General features: G+C 45.3%; 1 protein-coding gene across 1 annotated transcript in view; it reads right to left on the minus strand.

Moving 5' to 3' along the window:
- Nucleotides 1–795: 795 nt before the first annotated feature.
- Nucleotides 796–18,905, minus strand: part of LOC139556891 (laminin subunit alpha-5-like) — a 195,218-nt gene continuing 177,108 nt past the window's right edge. The window contains exons 64-78 of the mRNA XM_071370986.1: nt 18,504–18,638; nt 16,643–16,794; nt 15,806–15,938; nt 14,785–14,928; nt 14,404–14,534; nt 14,077–14,241; nt 13,388–13,517; nt 7,736–7,905; nt 7,356–7,551; nt 6,871–7,005; nt 6,080–6,239; nt 5,619–5,743; nt 5,401–5,494; nt 4,284–4,403; nt 796–3,853 (exon numbers count right to left, since the gene is read on the minus strand). Coding sequence (XP_071227087.1) covers nt 3,705–3,853; nt 4,284–4,403; nt 5,401–5,494; nt 5,619–5,743; nt 6,080–6,239; nt 6,871–7,005; nt 7,356–7,551; nt 7,736–7,905; nt 13,388–13,517; nt 14,077–14,241; nt 14,404–14,534; nt 14,785–14,928; nt 15,806–15,938; nt 16,643–16,794; nt 18,504–18,638 — 2,139 coding nt within the window. The 3' untranslated portion in view covers nt 796–3,704. The remainder of the gene's footprint in view (nt 3,854–4,283; nt 4,404–5,400; nt 5,495–5,618; nt 5,744–6,079; nt 6,240–6,870; nt 7,006–7,355; nt 7,552–7,735; nt 7,906–13,387; nt 13,518–14,076; nt 14,242–14,403; nt 14,535–14,784; nt 14,929–15,805; nt 15,939–16,642; nt 16,795–18,503; nt 18,639–18,905) is intronic.

Genomic DNA, 18,905 nt, shown 5'->3' on the forward strand with positions numbered 1-18,905 from the left:
CCATCATTCTTAAATGGTAGAAGTTTGGAACCACCAAGACTCTTCCTAGATCTGGCCACCTGGCCAAACTGAGCAATCAGGGAGAAGGGCCCTGGTCAGGGAGGTGACCAAGAACCCGATGGTCACAATGACATATCTGATGGTCACTTCCCAGATCTGTGCCTAACCACAACCCTGTCTCAGAGCTCTACGGACAATTCCTTCAACCACATGGCTTGGTTTTTGACATGCACTGTGAACTGTTGGACCTTATATAGACATGTGTGTGCCTCTCCAAATCATGTCCAATCAATTAAATTTAGAACAGGTGGACTCCAATCAAGTTGTAGAAATATTTAAAGGATGATCAATGGAAACAGGATGCACCTGAGCTCAATTTCTGTTTGGGTACAGCACAGTGTTTTTGTATACGTGTTTGTTTTGGGTGTATTAAAAACCCCTATTGTGTATTCCTGCTCCTGTCTCCAAAATCCTTTATACCAGCATGACACTGGATTAGAAAATATCATGTGTAGTCTCTGACACGTCCTTCTTTCAGTTTGTTACTGCAGTACAGCATCACACAACCGCTAGTCTGGAGGGAGTGGTAACTGAACAAAATGTTCTGCATTTCTCTAATGAATCTTCTTTTTTTTTTTTTTAACTGCCAACGAATCAATCACCTTGAATAGTAACTGTATTCAATGCATTGACTTCTAGATAAAGATGTAAAATAATGAAAATAACAAATGCCTTTGTGTTTCTTATTGAAATGCAATAAACAATTGATGACAAAAAAACAAATTGACACCTGTCCATTTTGTTTTGAAGAAAGCTTTATTTAAAAATAATACATTTACAACAACTATACTGATTAGGGGGTTCAGCTTGATATCTATAGTATGTATATATATATACACAAACAGTAATTGCTTGACGTTTTAAACTCCTCTCTTGTGATATAATCCAAACATTTCCCATTACACCAAATGTGTAATTAATGTATAGAATACAGCACACATGGTGTGGCTCATTGTGATGTGCCAAATGCTAACCGTGAGGGATTATTTAAGGGATGGTCCACAGTATTACCGAGAGCCGGTTTCACAGACAGACATCCATTTTTCTCTGTAACATTTGGAGCTAGGGTCAAAGTTGAATGTATCTAAAGCAGAAAAAACAATGATTAAACAACATTTTTGTCTTCTAAAAGTAGTCGGAACTGTCTTCCTTGAAAGCATTATTCGAAAAGTATACAGACCCCTTCCCTTTTTTACACATTTTATTTAACGTTCCACATTTTATTTTACGTTATTCTAAAATGGATTAAATTAAATGTTTTTCCTCATCTATCTACATACGTTACCCCATAATGACAAAGCGAAAACTCGTTTTTTTTAAATACATTTTGTAAAGATAAAAAATAAATATATTTAAATTAACTACTGTATATCACCCACCACCAGTGGTCGTATCGTAGACGTCATGTACGTGTGTGTTTATATTGATCCTTTAAACAGTTGGAAACAACGTTGTGGAACGTTCAGATAAAAATACACACTACATAGCCACTACATAGCCACTACATAGCCACTACATAGCCACTACATAGCCACTACATAGCCACTACATAGCTACATAGCCACTACATAGCCACATAGCCACTACATAGCCACTACATAGCCACTACATAGCTGCTACATAGCCGCTACATAGCCACTACATAGCCACTACATAGCCACTACATAGCCAAAAGTATGTGGACACCTGCTCGTCGAACATCTCATTCCAAAATCATAGGCATTAATATGGAGTGTTGGTCCCCCCCTTTGCTGCTATAAGAGCCTCCACTCTTCTGGGAAGGCGTTCCACTAGATGTTGGAACATTGCTGCTGTAACAGCCTCCACTCTTCTGGGAAGGCTTTCCACTAAATGTTGGAATATTGCTGCGGGGACTTGCTTCCATTCAGCCATAAGAGCATTAGTGAGGTCGGGCACTGATGTTGGGCGATTAGGCCTGGCTCCCAAAGGTGTTCGATGGGGTTGAGGTCAGGGCTCTGTGCAGGCCAGTCAAGTTCTTCCACACCGATCTCAACAAACCATTTCTGTATGGACCTCGCTTTGTGGACGGGGGCATTGTCATGCTGAAACAAGAAAGGGCTTTCCCCAAACTGTTACCACAAAGTTGGAAGCACAGAATCATCTAGAATGTAATTGTATGCTGTAGCGTTAAGATTTACCTTCACTGGAACTAAGGGGCCCGAACCATGAAAAACAGCCCCAGACCATTATTCCTCCTCCAAACATTACAGTTGGCACTATACATTGGGGCAGGTAACGTTCTCTTGGCATCCTTCTAGCCCAGATTCATCAGTCGGACTACCAGATGGTGAAGCGGGATTTATCACTCCAGAGAACGCGTTTCCACTGTTCCAGAGTCCAAAGGCGGTGAGTTTTACACCACTCCAGCCAACACTTGGCATTGCGCATGGTGATCTTAAGCTTGTGTGCGGCTGCTCGGCCATGGAAACCCATTTCATGAAGCTCCCGACGAACAGTTCTTGTGCTGACGTTGCTTCCAGAGGCAGTTTGGAACTCAGTAGTGAGTGTTGTAACCGAGGACAGACAATTTTTACGGGCTTCAGCACTATGCGTTCCCGTTCTGTGAGCTTGTGTGGCCTACCACTTTGCGGGCCGAGACGTTGTTGCTCCTAGACGTTTCCCCTTTCCCCCGGTCACTTACAGCTGACCGGAGCAGCTCTAGCAGGCCCGAAAAGTTATTCCCCTTGTCAGCAACGGGTGTGTGCTGAAAATAGCTGAATCCACTAATTTGAATGGTTTTGGCTATGTAGTGTATATGACATAGAACAAACATACCTCTGACATGTACAATACAGAATCACATCATCAGCTCTATTCATGACATTTCTATTTTCTCCATAACGTTTTTCCTAATGAATGCGGCCTTGAACTCGTATTGAGTTTGGCCCTGCATTAGCCGGGTGTAATAGTGCTGAACCGGATGTAATAGGGCTAAACCGGGTGTAACAGGGCTAAACCAGGGGTAACAGGGCTAAACCGGGTGTAACAGGGCTAAACCGGGTGTAACAGGGCGAAACCGGGGGAACAGGGCGAAACCGGGGGTAACAGTGCGAAACCGGGTGTAACAGGGCGAAACCGGGGGAACAGGGCGAAACCGGGTGTAACGGGGCACAATCGGGTGTAACGGGGCACAATCGGGTGTAACGGGGCACAACCGGGTGTAACAGGGCTAAACTGGGTGTGGCAGGGCTAAACCGGGTGTAACAGGGCTAAACCAGGTGTAACAGGGCAGAAACAGGTGTAACAGGGCTAAACCGGGTGTAACAGGGCTAAACCGGGTGTAACAGGGCTAAACCGGGTGTAACAGTGCGAAACCGGGTGTAACAGGGCTAAACCGGGTGTAACAGGGCTAAACCGGGTGTAACAGGGCTAAACCGGGTGTAACAGGGCTAAACCGGGTGTAACAGGGCTAAACCGGGTGTAGCAGGGCTAAAACGGGTGTAACAGGGCTAAACTGGGTGTAACAGGGCTAAACTGGGTGTAACAGGGCTAAACCGGGTGTAACAGGGCTAAACCGGGTGTAACAGGGCTAAACCGGGGTGTAACAGGGCTAAACCGGGGTGTAACAGGGCTAAACCGGGGTGTAGCAGGGCTAAACCAGGTGTAACATGGGTAAAAGAGGTCTACAAGGCTGGACAGCCCTGTGTGCCCACAGCTCCGTATACTGACAGGGGTTTAGAAAGCACGGCTGGTCGCTGGTTCAGGACTGCTCTACGTACACAACCATGGAAGGAGGGCAGGGCAGCGGGGAGACCCGGCACATCAACGCCATCTAGAGGAGAGGGGAGGAGAGTACAAGTTGAAATGCAGAAAGATCATTTTAGTTCTTTATGTTCGAGACGGAAGGTTTAGACGTTGTGTCTGTGTGCCAAAATCATTTTTTTTTTAAATAAATTATTTAAAAAAAACATTCTCATGTTTGAGGTTGTACATGTGTGTTTCAGTAGTATTTCCTTCACCACTCATACTGTAAAATACTCTGTCTAGCAGATTATGAAAATCACTGAATAGTTTTGTGATTATCATTCCCCCCCCCCACCCCCCGACAGCTAATCATTTTCTTTTCTTTTTTATCACAAAATGACTTCTGAGTCGGTGTATGGAATTAATATCCGATTAGCTCCAGTGTTTGACAGAGGAAGGTAGAATGGTTAGGGTTCAACAGAGTAGGAGGTTTTGATGTAGAAGGGAGAGGTGCTCACCTGGTACTCCCCCCAGGTACACAGTCTCCTTGGCCCCTGAGGATCGGCCCTGCTTGGGTCCCACACTGTGTTCACTGGCTGCATCCACATGGAGCTGGAGCACATTGTTCCTCTTCATAACTACAGGGCAAACAGACAATGGCAACAACATTAGAAGACTGTTTTTGAATTGAATAAAATGTATTGATCCCAAGTTTAGTAACATAGATGATGCTATAATATTTTTCCAGTGTAAATCTACACTGGACAAAAATATAAAAACGCAACATGCAACAATTTCAAAGATTTTACTGAGTTACAGTTCATTAGGAAATCAGTCAATTGAAATAAATTCATTAGACTCTAATCTATGGATTTCACATGACTGGGAATACAGATATGCATTTGTTGGTCACAGATATTAAAAAGGTAGGGTGTGGATCAGAAAAACCAGTCAGTATCTGGTGTGACCACCATATGCCTCATGCAGCGTAACACACCTCCTTCGCATAGAGGTGATCAGGCTGTTGATTGTGGCCTTTGGAATGTTGTCCCACTCCATCTGTAAGCTACAACGCACCTGTATCTGTAACTGTAAGCTACAACTCACCTGTATCTGTAACTGTAAGCTACAACTCACCTGTATCTGTAACTGTAAGCTACAACTCACCTGTATCTGTAACTGTAAGCTACAACTCACCTGTATCTGTAACTGTAAGCTACAACTCACCTGTATCTGTAACTGTAAGCTACAACTCACCTGTATCTGTAACTGTAAACTACAACTCACCTGTATCTGTAACTGTAAGCTACAACTCACCTGTATCTGTAACTGTAAGCTACAACTCACCTGTATCTGTAACTGTAAGCTACAACTCACCTGTATCTGTAACTGTAAGCTACAACTCACCTGTATCTGTAACTGTAAGCTACAACTCACCTGTATCTGTAACTGTAAGCTACAACTCACCTGTATCTGTAACTGTAAGCTACAACTCACCTGTATCTGTAACTGTAAGCTACAACTCACCTGTATCTGTAACTGTAAGCTACAACTCACCTGTATCTGTAACTGTAAACTACAACTCACCTGTATCTGTAAACTACAACTCACCTGTATCTGTAAGCTACAACTCACCTGTGATACTGTGCCAGTGTCCGTCACACAGGGATTCCTCTGGTGTGAAAGAGGTGGAGAATTCTCCGTGACCACTGTTCACTGTGACTGTCACCTGTAGAGGACACCACAGTATACAGTCATTATACACACTCTTTCATTGTACATATGATTTCGTTTGAAACAGAAGAAAACTGTCTAGGTAGTCCAACAAAAAACAAACACTGAGTTAATCGTACCTTTCCCTGGTTGAGGTAGAGACTGAGCTGTTGCCTAGACCCAGCATGCAGCAGGAGACCAGAGTCCGACACCAGCCGTACCTCCAGCTGGACCTCAAGGTCCCGCCCTAACACCAGGCCCTCATCTAGACACAGAGACATGGAGAGATTAGTCAGCGTGCTTCAGACTGTTAAAATATTAGCAACTTTACATGGGTCATATTCCTTTTGTTGTGCTCTGCCCTGTTTCATAATAGTCTCTCCTAGATCCTTTTCCAAATCCAGGGCCTCTTTGACAAACATTTTAAATTGCAACCAAATTATTTTAGAGGAGAGGAGAGGTACCTATAGCCATGTGTCCTCCCTGGGAGGAGAGGAGAGGAGAGGAGAGGAGGAATACTATACCTATAGCCATGTGTCCTCCCTGGGAGGAGAGGAGAGGAGAGGAGAGGAGAGGAGAGGAGAGGAGAGGAATACTATACCTATAGCCATGTGTCCTCCCTGGGAGGAGAAGTATGCCCCAGGCTGCAGATTGGTCTGGAAGCAAGGTACAACCCCCAGGCTTGTGGAGGGACTGGCTATGCTCTCCTCATTCAGCTCCAGGTCCCTCACACAGCCCACAAACCCTCCAGGACCTGGCACCTATGTAGTGAAAGAGATGGGCAGTACACTGTAAAACAGTTTCAAAAAGGAATATATTTCTCTGTACTGTAAGCACCTGTGGTACACACACACATACCCCCCCCACACACACACACACACACAGAGCACTGTTAAAGCCAAGAGAAAGCATTATGACTTTACAACTGACTGGAAGAAGCATTATTAAGACAAATCAAATTTTATTCGTCACATGCGCCGAATACAACAAGTGTAGACTTTACCGTGAAATGCTTTACTTACAAGCCCTTAACCAACAGTGCAGTTCAAGAAGAAGAAAATATTTACCAAGTAGACTAAAATAAAAAGTAACACAATAAGAATAACAATAATGAGGCTTATATACAGGGGGCTCCGGTATTTTACCACTGACTGGAGGAAGCACAATGTTGATATAATAGCTATTTTTCAATGAATCTTTCCTTGATTCCTCAAATCCTTTCTCCTCGCCTCCTCCTCACAATGTAACGGACCTTCTCCTCCAATAGGGAAGGAGGAGAGGGGATAGGATGAAAACAATGGTATTGCAGAAAAATGTATCGAGATAAACTGTGGTTCTAAAGTCTGATTCCTCGTGTCTCTACTGTGAATGTGACGTGAGAAGTGAGCTGGCGACTGCTGAGGGAACTCCTCCGATGTAGAGAGGGGAACTGAGGGGGGTTTTCTCCCCTCCTGAGACCCTCTTGGACTGGGCATTGATCCCATCAACAATCAAACTGGCCTTCTCTCCCTCCCTCTTCACAAACACCTGGTGGGGGAAAAAAACAAGCAGACAAAAAATATGTTGCTATTACACTGGTCTGTTAGTGGCGGTGCCAGGATGTAGAACAAACACAGACACACAAGTCACATACACAAGTCAGACACACACGAACCACAATCCTGATCTAAATCTCAATCAGCACGGAAGACAATGAGACTACAGTCTCAACGTGAGACCAGATTCACGTGCCTTCAGTGATATTTACTGAGTTCAGACAAAAAAGACGAGTGATTTCGATATAAATAAACACTGTTACAGTGTTCTTGGCGTGTTACTGAGGATGGTGGTAAGATAGCATGTTATTGGTTATACCACACACGCACACACGCGCTCACCGTGTGCCACTGTCCGTCGTTGTACTTCCTGCGCGAGCGGATGCTAGTCTTCCTCTTCCCTCCGTCGACGAGGAGCAGCAGGCGTCCGTCGGAGACAGACAGGGTCATCACAGAGCTGCTACGCTCTCCTGATCCAGACACACAGAACACCAGGCCTTCTGAGGAGTTCACACGTAGACCCATGGAGATGTGAGGCCTGTGGGGCAGAGAGAACGGCCATATAGGTTACACTCATATACAGGACATGGAACAACGGTGGAAAACATATATCTTTTTTAAAGGATTATCTTAAATTGACACCAAAAACACATCTTTATTGAAACAGAGCCCTGTGGAGGTTGTTTAGCCAGTACTACTATTAGTTGTTATGGGGTACTGACGTCCTGCTGAAGGCCTCTGGTAGCCTGTCGTAGCGCTGGTGGCTGTGGGAGGAGCCACTGAAGTGCAGAGCTCCAACCTCCTGATTGGCTAGGTCCCCCTGGCAGGACTCCCTGGCACTGCGACTCCGCCCCCTTGACCCAGCACCACCCGCAGGCTTCCTGTGTTTACCCTGGTAGAGGGAGGGGGGAGGATGAGGGGAGGGAGGGAGGAGAGAAAGGGAGGGAGCGAGGAGAGGAAGGGAGGGAGGAGAGAAAGGGAGTGAGGGGGGAGTAAGGGGAGGGAGGGAGGGAGGGAGGGAGGAGATATGATAACTTCATCATGGAGGGTAGAGGGTACATTTACATTTACATTTAAGTCATTTAGCAGACGCTCTTATCCAGAGCGACTTACAAGTTGGTGCATTCACCTTATGATATCCAGTGGAACAACCACTTTACAATAGTGCATCTAACTCTTTTAAGGGGGGGTGGGTTAGAAGGATTACTTTATCCTATCCTAGGTATTCCTTAAAGAGGTGGTGTTTCAGGTGTTTCCGGAAGGTGGTGATTGACTCCGCTGACCTGGCGTCGTGGGGGAGTTTGTTCCACCATTGGGGTGCCAGAGCAGCGAACAGTTTTGACTGGGCTGAGCGGGAGCTGTGCTTCCTCAGAGGTAGGGAGGCGAGCAGGCCAGAGGTGGATGAACGCAGTGCCCTTGTTTGGGTGTAGGGCCTGATCAGAGCCTGAAGGTACGGAGGTGAGCAAGTGGTTCATACAGCATGTCACGACTTCCGCCGAAGTCGGTCCCTCTCCTTGTTCGGGCGGTGTTCGGCGGTCGACGTCACCGACCTTCTAGCCATCGCTGATCCATTTTTCATTTTCCATTGGTTTTGTCTTGTCTTCCTTCACACCTGGTTCCAATCCCATCAATTACATGTTGTGTATTTAACCCTCTGTTTCCACTCATGTCCTTGTCAGTGATTGTTTGATTGTATGTTATGTGCAAGTTATGTTCTGGTGTGCGACGGGTTTTGTACTCACTTTATATATTTTGGTTTTTGGAGTTTTGTGAGCACTCAGCAGGAGAAGGTACCCCGGCCAGTGAGGTGGAGGAGTGCGTCCAGGAGCATGCAGTTATGTTATACCATCTTGGCGCCGCCATGGATCGCGTTGTCCAGACAACGGACCGCTGGGAGAGACAGGGAGTTCTTCCAGCGCCTCCACCAGCACAACCGGGGTCTCCCCAGAGCGCCCCTTTCCCGCCGGAACCCAGTGGGATGCGTCTCTCCTTGCCCCAGGAGTACGACGACGACGACGACGGGGGGGGGGGGGGGGGCTGCGAACTGCCAGGGGTTCTTAATGCAATTAGACCTCTATCTGGCCACCGTCCAACCGGCTCCATCGGGCCGTGAGAGGGTGTCCACCCTCGTCCCGTGTCTCACCGGGAAAGCCCTGGAGTGGGCCAACGTCGTGTGGAGAGAGGGAGATGCGGCGTTGGACCAGTTTGAGGAGTTCACCCACCGTTTCCGGGCAATCTATGACCGCCTTCTTTCAGCGCCTCTACCATCTGAGGCAGGAGACGAGGAGGGCAAAAGGAGTTCGCCCTGGAGTTTAGGACCCTGGCTGCCGGCGCGGGATGGAACAACTCCCCGAGCTGACAAGGTAAAAATCTGTCGTTCTGCCCTTGAACAAGGCAGTTAACCCACTGTTCCCTGGTAGACCATCATTGTAAACTGACTTGTCAGGTTAAATAAAAAAATAGAAGGCCAATTACATGGTAATGTAAGAACCTTCAAGCTCTGCCCAAGATATTGTTGCGCAACATTCAGGGAACATTTCTTTATTGTTTTTTTTCACAATGGATGGTACAAGTAAAACACATGACCCAATCTGACTCAAACAACTTCTGATTCAGTACATTTTCAGTGGTGGAAGAGACCCTATGGAAATGCTGCAGTGTGTCTTAGTGCTGCTGTGTGTTGTCCTACTGGCTGGGACCAATCCTACTGGCTGGGACCATCCTACTGGCTGGGACCAATCCTACTGGCTGGGACCAATCCTACTGGCTGGGACCATCCTACTGGCTGGGACCATCCTACTGGCTGGGCCCTGTGTGTTGTCCTACTGGCTGGGAACATCCTACTGGCTGGGACCATCCTACTGGCTGGGACCAATCCTACTGGCTGGGACCATCTTACTGGCTGGGACCATCCTACTGGCTGGGCCCTGTGTGTTGTCCTACTGGCTGGGACCATCCTACTGACTGGGACCATCCTACTGGCTGGGACCATCCTACTGGCTGGAACCATCCTACTGGCTGGGCCCTGTGTGTTGTCCTACTGGCTGTGACCATCCTACTGGCTGGGACCATCCTACTGACTGGGCCCTGTGTGTTGTCCTAATGGCTGGGACCATCCTACTGGCTGGGAACATCCTACTGGCTGGGACCATCCTACTGGCTGGGACCATCCTACTGGCTGGGACCATCCTATTGGCTGGGACCATCCTACTGGCTGGGAACCTGTGTGTTGTCCTACTGGCTGGGACCATCCTACTGGCTCAGACCATCCTACTGACTGGGACCATCCTACTGGCTGGGACCAATCCTACTGGCTGGGACCAATCCTACTGGCTGGGCCCTGTGTGTTGTCCTACTGGCTGGGACCATCCTACTGGCTGGGACCAATCCTACTGGCTGGGACCATCCTACTGGCTGGGACCATCCTACTGGCTGGGAACCTGTGTGTTGTCCTACTGGCTGGGACCATCCTACTGGCTGGGACCATCCTACTGGCTGGGACCATCCTACTGGCTGGGCCCTGTGTGTTGTCCTACTGGCTGGGACCATCCTACTGGCTGGGACCATCCTACTGGCTGGGACCAGTGTGTTGTCCTAATGGCTGGGACCATCCTACTGGCTGGGACCATCCTACTGGCTGGGACCATCCTACTGGCTGGGACCATCCTACTGGCTGGGAACCTGTGTGGTGTCCTACTGGCTGGGACCATCCTCCTGGCTGGGACCATCCTACTGGCTGGGACCAATCTTACTGGCTGGGACCAATCTTACTGGCTGGGACCAATCCTACTGGCTGGGACCAATCCTACTGACTGGGACCAATCCTACTGGCTGGGACCATCCTACTGGCTGGGACCATCCTACTGGCTGGGACCATCCTACTGGCTGGGACCACCCTAGGCATGTGTAGAGGTCTCACTGACAGCATCAGACCCATTGGAGAGTTGGAATAGTGTGACATGTGGAATGAAGGTAATCTGGTTGTGTGATTAAAGCACAGTAATTACACTAGCTACTGTATGTGTAATCGTAATCTGTATATCTTGTGGAGTCGCACTGAATATCCTGTGAAAGGTTTTAGCTGGTTTTGTTTCTATTTGTGGCTATATTGAAAGATGTATCAGACTTCTTTAAAAGAGACTAGGGCTTTGTAGAGTTTGTACTCTGTTCATCAGGGCCCAGGGGACTGGAACTGTCTAATAAACTCTAACTGTGGACTAACTACACAACAAAAAGTATGAGGACACTCGTCCAACATCTCATTCCAAAATCATGGGCATTAATATGGAGTTGGTCCCCCCATTTGCTGCTATAACAGCCTCCACTCTTCTGGGAAGGCTTTCCACGAGATGTTGGAACATTGCTGCGAGGAATTTGCTTCCATTCAGCCACAAGATTAAAATTCCTCAAACATACATGTATTTTATACCATTTTAAAGGTAATCTTGTTGTTATTCCCACCACAGTGTCCGATTTCAAATAGGCTTTACAGCGAAAGCACCACAAACGATTGTTAGGTCACCGCAAAATCACAGAAAAACACAGTAATTTTTCCAGCCAAAGACAGGAGTCACAAAAAGCAGAAATAGAGATAAAATTTATCACAAACCTTTGATGATCTTCATCAGATGACATTCATAGGACTTCATGTTACACAATACATATATGTTTTGTTCGATAAAGCTCATATTTATATCCAAAAGCCTCAGTTTACACTGGCGCCATGTTCAGAAATGCCTCCAAAATATCCGGAGAAATTGCAGAGAGCCACGTCAAATAACATAAATACTCATCATAAACTTTGATGAAAGATACATGTTTTACATAGAATTAAAGATACACTTGTTCTTAATGCAACCGCTGTGTCAGATTTCAAAAAGTTTTACGGCAAAAGCACAATATTCAATAATCTGAGAACAGCGTTCAGCCACAAAAGGAAGCCATACAGTTACCCGCCCAAATTGTGCAGTCAACAAAACTCATAAAAAGCATTATAAATCTTCACTTACCTTTGCTGATCTTCGTCGGAATGCACTCCCAGTACTCCCACTTCCACAATAAATTTCCGTTTTGTTTGGTAATGTCCATCATTTATGTCCAAATATCTATTTTTGTTAGCGTGTTTGGTAAACAAATCCAAAGTCAGAAATCGCGTTCACTAAAAGCTGACGAAATGTCAAAAAGTTCCGTAACAGTCAGTAGAAACATGTCAAACGATGTATTGAATCAATCTTTAGAACATTGAATCAATCTTTTTAACATAAATCTTCAGTAACGTTCCAACCGGAGAATTACATTGACTTCAGATGTGCGATGGAACAGAGCTCCCTCTCATGTGAACGCGCATGGTCAGAGCATGGCCAGGTCATGGTAGACCTGACTATTTCCTGTCTCCTTCGGCCCCACTACACAGTAGAGGCATCAGACGAGGTTCTACAGACTGTTGACATCTTGTGGATGCCGTAGGAAGTGCAAACTCATCCATATCCCACTGTGTGTTCTGTAGGGGCTGTGTTGAAAATCGACCAACCTCAGAATTCCCACTTCCTGTTTGGATTTCTTCTCAGGTTTTTGCCTGCCATATGAGTTATGTTATACTCACAGACATCATTCAAACAGTTTTAGAAACTTCAGAGTGTTTTCTATCCAATACGAATAATAATATGCATATATTAGCAACTGGGACTGAGGAGCAGGCAGTTTACTATGGGAACCTCTGTGCACCTTTCATCCAAGCTACTCAATACTGCCCCTGCAGCCATAAGAAGTTTTTAATAATCACTTTATAATGACAGCATGTTTTGTCTTTCCTTCTGTTGTATAGGAGTTAATTCTGATTAAAGATCCATGATGGTAATTTTCTTGTCAGGTATACTGTCTATAATCTCTCGTCACAGCCTTAACATCAAGTAGCTCATTCGGGTTCTGAGAGCAGAGAATATGCAGACAATGAAATGTGAGATGAACGCAGGGGTTTGTAGTTCAACACACACACACACACACACACACACACACACACACACACACACACACGGAACATCCCACAGCACATCAGAGGGTGTCAGGCTGAAGTATTATAATACATTATATACACACACTATCTTAATGGTGTCAGATATCGAAATAGTGTATATAATGTATTCTAACACTATTTCGATATCTGACACCATTAAGATTCTGTATATGTATTCCGATACTATCTTAATGGTGTCAGATATCGAAATAGTGTTAGAATACATTATACAGAATCTTAATGGTGTCAGATATAGAAGAAGTATTAGAATACATGATATATTGTGTACCTATGGTGTCAGCTATAGAAGTATTATTATAATACAATATATATTGTGTATCTGTAGCGTGAGGTCAGCTACCTTAACATGCTTTTGTCGTGGTGGTGTGGCCAGGATCTGTTGAGGTTTATTGGCAGCGGGACAGTCTAGAGGAACGTTGATGTTCTCGTTAACATTCATCAGATTCATCACCATCTGAGAAGGCTTGTCTCTGTGGAGTACAGTCATTTATAGGGCTGTTAGCCCGTTGTCATGGCTACAGTAACAGTTATAGCCCAAGTCCAACACACAGTGGTATATCACATCTAGTCTAAGAAAATTAACTTCTAATCTAGCGGTAGTAGGAGCAACAACATTGTAATCTAGCAGCAGTAGGAGCAGCAACATTGTAATCTAGCAGTAGTAGGAGCAGCAACATTGTAATCTAGCAGCAACATTGTAATCTAGCAGTAGTAGGAGCAGCAACATTGTAATCTAGCAGCAACATTGTAATCTAGCAGCAGTAGGAGCAGCAACATTGTAATCTAGCAGCAACATTGTAATCTAGCAGTAGTAGGAGCAGCAACATTGTAATCTAGTAGTAGGAACAGCAACATTGTAATCTAGCAGCAGTAGGAGCAGCAACATTGTAATCTAGCAGCAGTAGGAGCAGCAACATTGTAATCTAGCAGTAGTAGGAGCAACAACATTCAAACTGAAATAAATGCAACCCTCCACAGATCCCTATTTTCTCTGCTCGGTTTGTCCTGGTGTCCCTAACCCCTTCTTACCTCTTGATGAACAGGTTGCTGAGACAGCCGGTGAGGTTGTTGAGGCTGTTGTCAGGTGTTCCTCCCAGGTAGACCCCTCCAGGTGACAGTGCCACCCGGCTGCTGCCCCCTCCACCACCCGTATCCCCATTCTTCTCCAGGACGTCATCCACATAGACACGCAACCTACAGAGAGAGAGACACACACACACAACACACAGATGGGTTTCATGTTTCACAGCTCTTCCATTCAAAGGAGAAAACATGACTGCATGTTGAACAGAATTTGCCAGTCATCTTACTTTGTTGCTGAACAGAGTTACATAGTTGGTAGATGGTAAATCCTACCTGTTGTTGTTGCTGTACAGAGTTACATAATGATCGTTGTCATCGTTGTAGGTCTTTTGAGTCTTCACCTCGTTGTTACCCGCCCTCACTACCACATGACCCTTATCCAGGAACACCTGACACACTCCATCCTGACCAGAGAGAACACACATTACATCACACATTACATCACACATTACATCACACTCCATCCTGACCAGAGAGAACACACATTACATCACACATTACATCACACTCCATCCTGACCAGAGAACACACATTATAACCACATATTACAATCAATCACGATTCTGTAACCACAGTGAAGGTACAGTTAGCATATCCATCCATCTCTCTAAGAGAAGGAGAGATAGAGGGAGAGAGGAAGGGAGAGTATAGTACCTGAGCCTGGTGGTAGAACATGAGTCCGTTCTTCTGGTCTGAGCGGAAGCCAAACCCAGCGTAGAAGTTGTTCCTGAGATCAGGGATGCTGTCTGGAGACAAGTCCAGGTAACTCTGGCCTGAGAAGTGGGCCTCACGGGCCACCTGACACAAAGAGAGATAGAGAGAGAGAAAGATAGAAAGAGAGAAAGGGAGCGTGAGAGAGATGTGTTATACTGTTATCAACTGGCAGCCTAGAAGGCCAGCATCCCGGAGTCGCCTCTTCACTGTTGACGTTAAGACTGGTGTTTTGCGGGAACTATTTAATGAAGCTGCCAGTTGAGGACTTGTGAGGCATCTGTTTCTCAAACTAGACACTCTAATGTACTTGTCCTCTTCCTCAGTTGTGCACCGGGGCCTCCCACTCCTCTTTCTATTCTGGTTAGAGCCAGTTTGCACTGTTCTGTGAAGGGAGTAGTACACAGCGTTGTACGAGATCTTCAGTTTCTTGGCAATTTCTCGCATGGAATAGCCTTAATTTCTCAGAACAAGAATAGACTGACCAGTTTCAGAAGAAAGGTCTTTGTTTCTGGCCATTTTGAGCCTGTAATCGAACCCACAAATGCTGATGCTCCAGATACTCAACTAGTCTAAAGAAGGCCAGTTTCATTGCTTCTTTAATCAGAACAACAGTTTTCAGCTGTGATAACATAATTGCAAAATTGTTTTCTAATGATCAATTAGCCTTTTAAAATGATAAACTTGGATTAGCTAACACAACGTGCCATTGGAACACAGGAGTGATGGTTGCTGATAATTGTCCTCTGTACGCCTATGTAGATATTCCATAACAAAAATCAGCCGTTTACAGCTACAATTGTCATTTACAACATTAACAAAGTCTACACTGTATTTCTGATCAATTTGATGTTATTTTAATGGACAAAAGAAAAGCGCTTTTCTTTCAAAAACAAGGAAATTTCTAAGTGACCCCAAACTTCTGAACGGTAGAGTACATGTATGTGTATATATATACACTAACCAGTAGGTCATTGGCACAGCCGTAGCTGACCCCAGAGCTGGCCATCCTCTTCAGGTCGATGTGAGAATTCATGGCCTTGACGTTCCTAAAACAGCCCTTCAGAGAGCCCTGGCGAGGGAACAGGCCCTTCAGGCTGGGTGGAGGGAGAAAAATACAATATTATTATGTTCATGCCATTCTCAGAGAGGATGTTAAGAAACTGTTAGTGTGTGTGTGTGTGTGTGTGTTTGCTTGTGTTCCTGTGTGTGTGTGCATGTACAGTACCAGTCAAAAGTTTGGACATACCTACTAATTGTAGGTTTGCGCTTAATGGGACTATCATTTGTTTTTCAACAGGACAATGACTCAAAACACACTTCCAGGCTGTGTAAGGGTTAAGGGTTATGTGTAAGGGTTATTTGACAAAGAAGGAGAGTGATGGAGGGCTGCATCAGATGACCTGGTCTCCACAATCACCCGACCTCAACCCAATTGAGATGGTTTGGGATGAGTTGGACTGCAGAGTGAAGGACAAACAGCCAACAAGTGCTCAGCATATGTGGGAACTCCTTCAAGACTGTTGGAAAAGCATTCCAGGTGAAGATGGTTGAGAGAATGCCAAGAGTGTGCAAAGCTGTCATCAAGGCAAAGGGTGGCTACTTCAGATAATCTCAAATATAAAATATATTTAGATTTGTTTAACACTTTTTTTTGTTACTACATGACTCCATATGTGTTATTTCATAGTTTTGATGTCTTCACTATTATTCTACAATATAGTAAAAATAAAGAAAAACCCTGGAATGAGTAGGTCTGTCCAAACCTTAGACTGGTACTGTATGTGTGCATGTGTCTAACTTTTCAGGCATCTTGTCCTCTGGTACACCAGCCAGGTAGTAGCTGGCTTCGAAGCGCGGCAGGGGTGTGGTGAAGACGTAGTTGAGCAGGGTTTGGCGGTTGTTCCTCACCACAACACGCGTAGTCGTATCGTAGAGGAGGATGATCTCCAACTACACAGGAACACAAACACCCGAACGAAACAGTCACACAGGAACACAAACACCCGAACGAAACAGTCACACAGGAACACAAACACCCGAACGAAACAGTCACACAGGAACACAAACACCCGAACGAAACAGTCACACAGGAACACAAACACCTGAACGTAACAGTCACACTGTAACTTACAACACAAACACCCGAACGAAACAGTGACACAGGAACACAAACACCCGAACGAAACAGTGACACAGGAACACAAACACCCGAACGAAACAGTCACACAGGAACACAAACACCCGAACGAAACAGTCACACAGGAACACAAACACCCGAACGAAACAGTCACACAGGAACACAAACACCCGAGTGTAACAGTCACACAGGAACACAAACACCCGAGTGTAACAGTCACACAGGAACACAAACACCCGAACGAAACAGTCACACAGGAACACAAACACCCAAACGAAACAGTCACACAGGAACACAAATACCCGAACGAATCAGTCACACAGGAACACAAACACCCGAACGAAACAGTCACACAGGAACACAAACACCCGAACGTAACAGTCACACAGGAACACAAATACCCGAACGAATCAGTCACACAGGAACACAAACACCCGAACGAAACAGTCACACAGGAACACAAATACCCGAACGAATCAGTCACACAGGAACACAAACACCCGAACGAAACAGTCACACAGGAACACAAACACCCGAACGTAACAGTCACACAGGAACACACAACCGAACGTAACAGTCACACAGGAACACAAACACCCGAGTGTAACAGTCACACAGGAACACAAACACCTGAACGTAACAGTCACACTGTAACTTACAACACAAACACCTGAACGTAACAGTCACACTGTAACTTACAACACAAACACCTGAACGTAACAGTCACACTGTAACTTACAACACAAACACCTGAACGTAACAGTCACACAGTAACTTACAACACAAACACCTGAACGTAACAGTCACACAGTAACTTACAACACAAACACCTGAACGTAACAGTCACACAGTAACTTACAACACAAACACCTGAACGTAACAGTCACACAGTAACTTACAACACAAACACCTGAACGTAACAGTCACACTGTAACTTACAACACAAACACCTGAACGTAACAGTCACACTGTAACTTACAACACAAACACCTGAACGTAACAGTCACACTGTAACTTACAACACAAACACCTGAACGTAACAGTCACACTGTAACTTACAACACAAACACCTGAACGTAACAGTCACACTGTAACTTACAACACAAACACCTGAACGTAACAGTCACACAGTAACTTACAACACAAACACCTGAACGTAACAGTCACACTGTAACTTACAACACAAACACCTGAACGTAACAGTCACACTGTAACTTACAACACAAACACCTGAACGTAACAGTCACACTGTAACTTACAACACAAACACCTGAACGTAACAGTCACACTGTAACTTACAACACAAACACCAAACTTTACAACTTTATTACTTAAAGTAAAGTAAAATAAACTTAAGAACGGGAAGCATAGAAATATCGCACATAGAACACATCTACCGCTTCTTAGACTTGCTTTCAATGAGAATAACAGATCTATAACTCACATTTCGTCAGGTCACCCAAAAAGTGACATATTGCAGCTTTAACACTGGCTACAGTATAAACAGTATAATGTTTCTTACAGATTTGGGTTCAGCGTCGCTGATCTTGAGGTAAGGGGAGTCTGGGTCTTTAGGCTCCAGCTCCTGTAGAGAACCAGTGACGTCATAGTAGACCCTGAGACGTCCCTGACGCACCGCCAAGCTCAGGAACTTCTCCTGATGGGGTCAAATACACAGACAGGTTAAAACAGGAAGCAACAGGACATCAATACACAGACAGGTTAAAACAGGAAGCTACAGGGCATCAATACACAGACAGGTTAAAACAGGAAGCAACAGGACATCAATACACAGACAGGTTAAAACAGGAAGCTACAGGGCATCAATACACAGACAGGTTAAAACAGGAAGCTACAGGGCATCAATACACAGACAGGTTAAAACAGGAAGCAACAGGACATCAATACACAGACAGGTTAAAAC

The sequence above is a fragment of the Salvelinus alpinus genome, chromosome 28 (genome assembly GCF_045679555.1).
Source record: "Salvelinus alpinus chromosome 28, SLU_Salpinus.1, whole genome shotgun sequence".
Taxonomy (NCBI): Eukaryota; Metazoa; Chordata; class Actinopteri; order Salmoniformes; family Salmonidae; genus Salvelinus; species Salvelinus alpinus.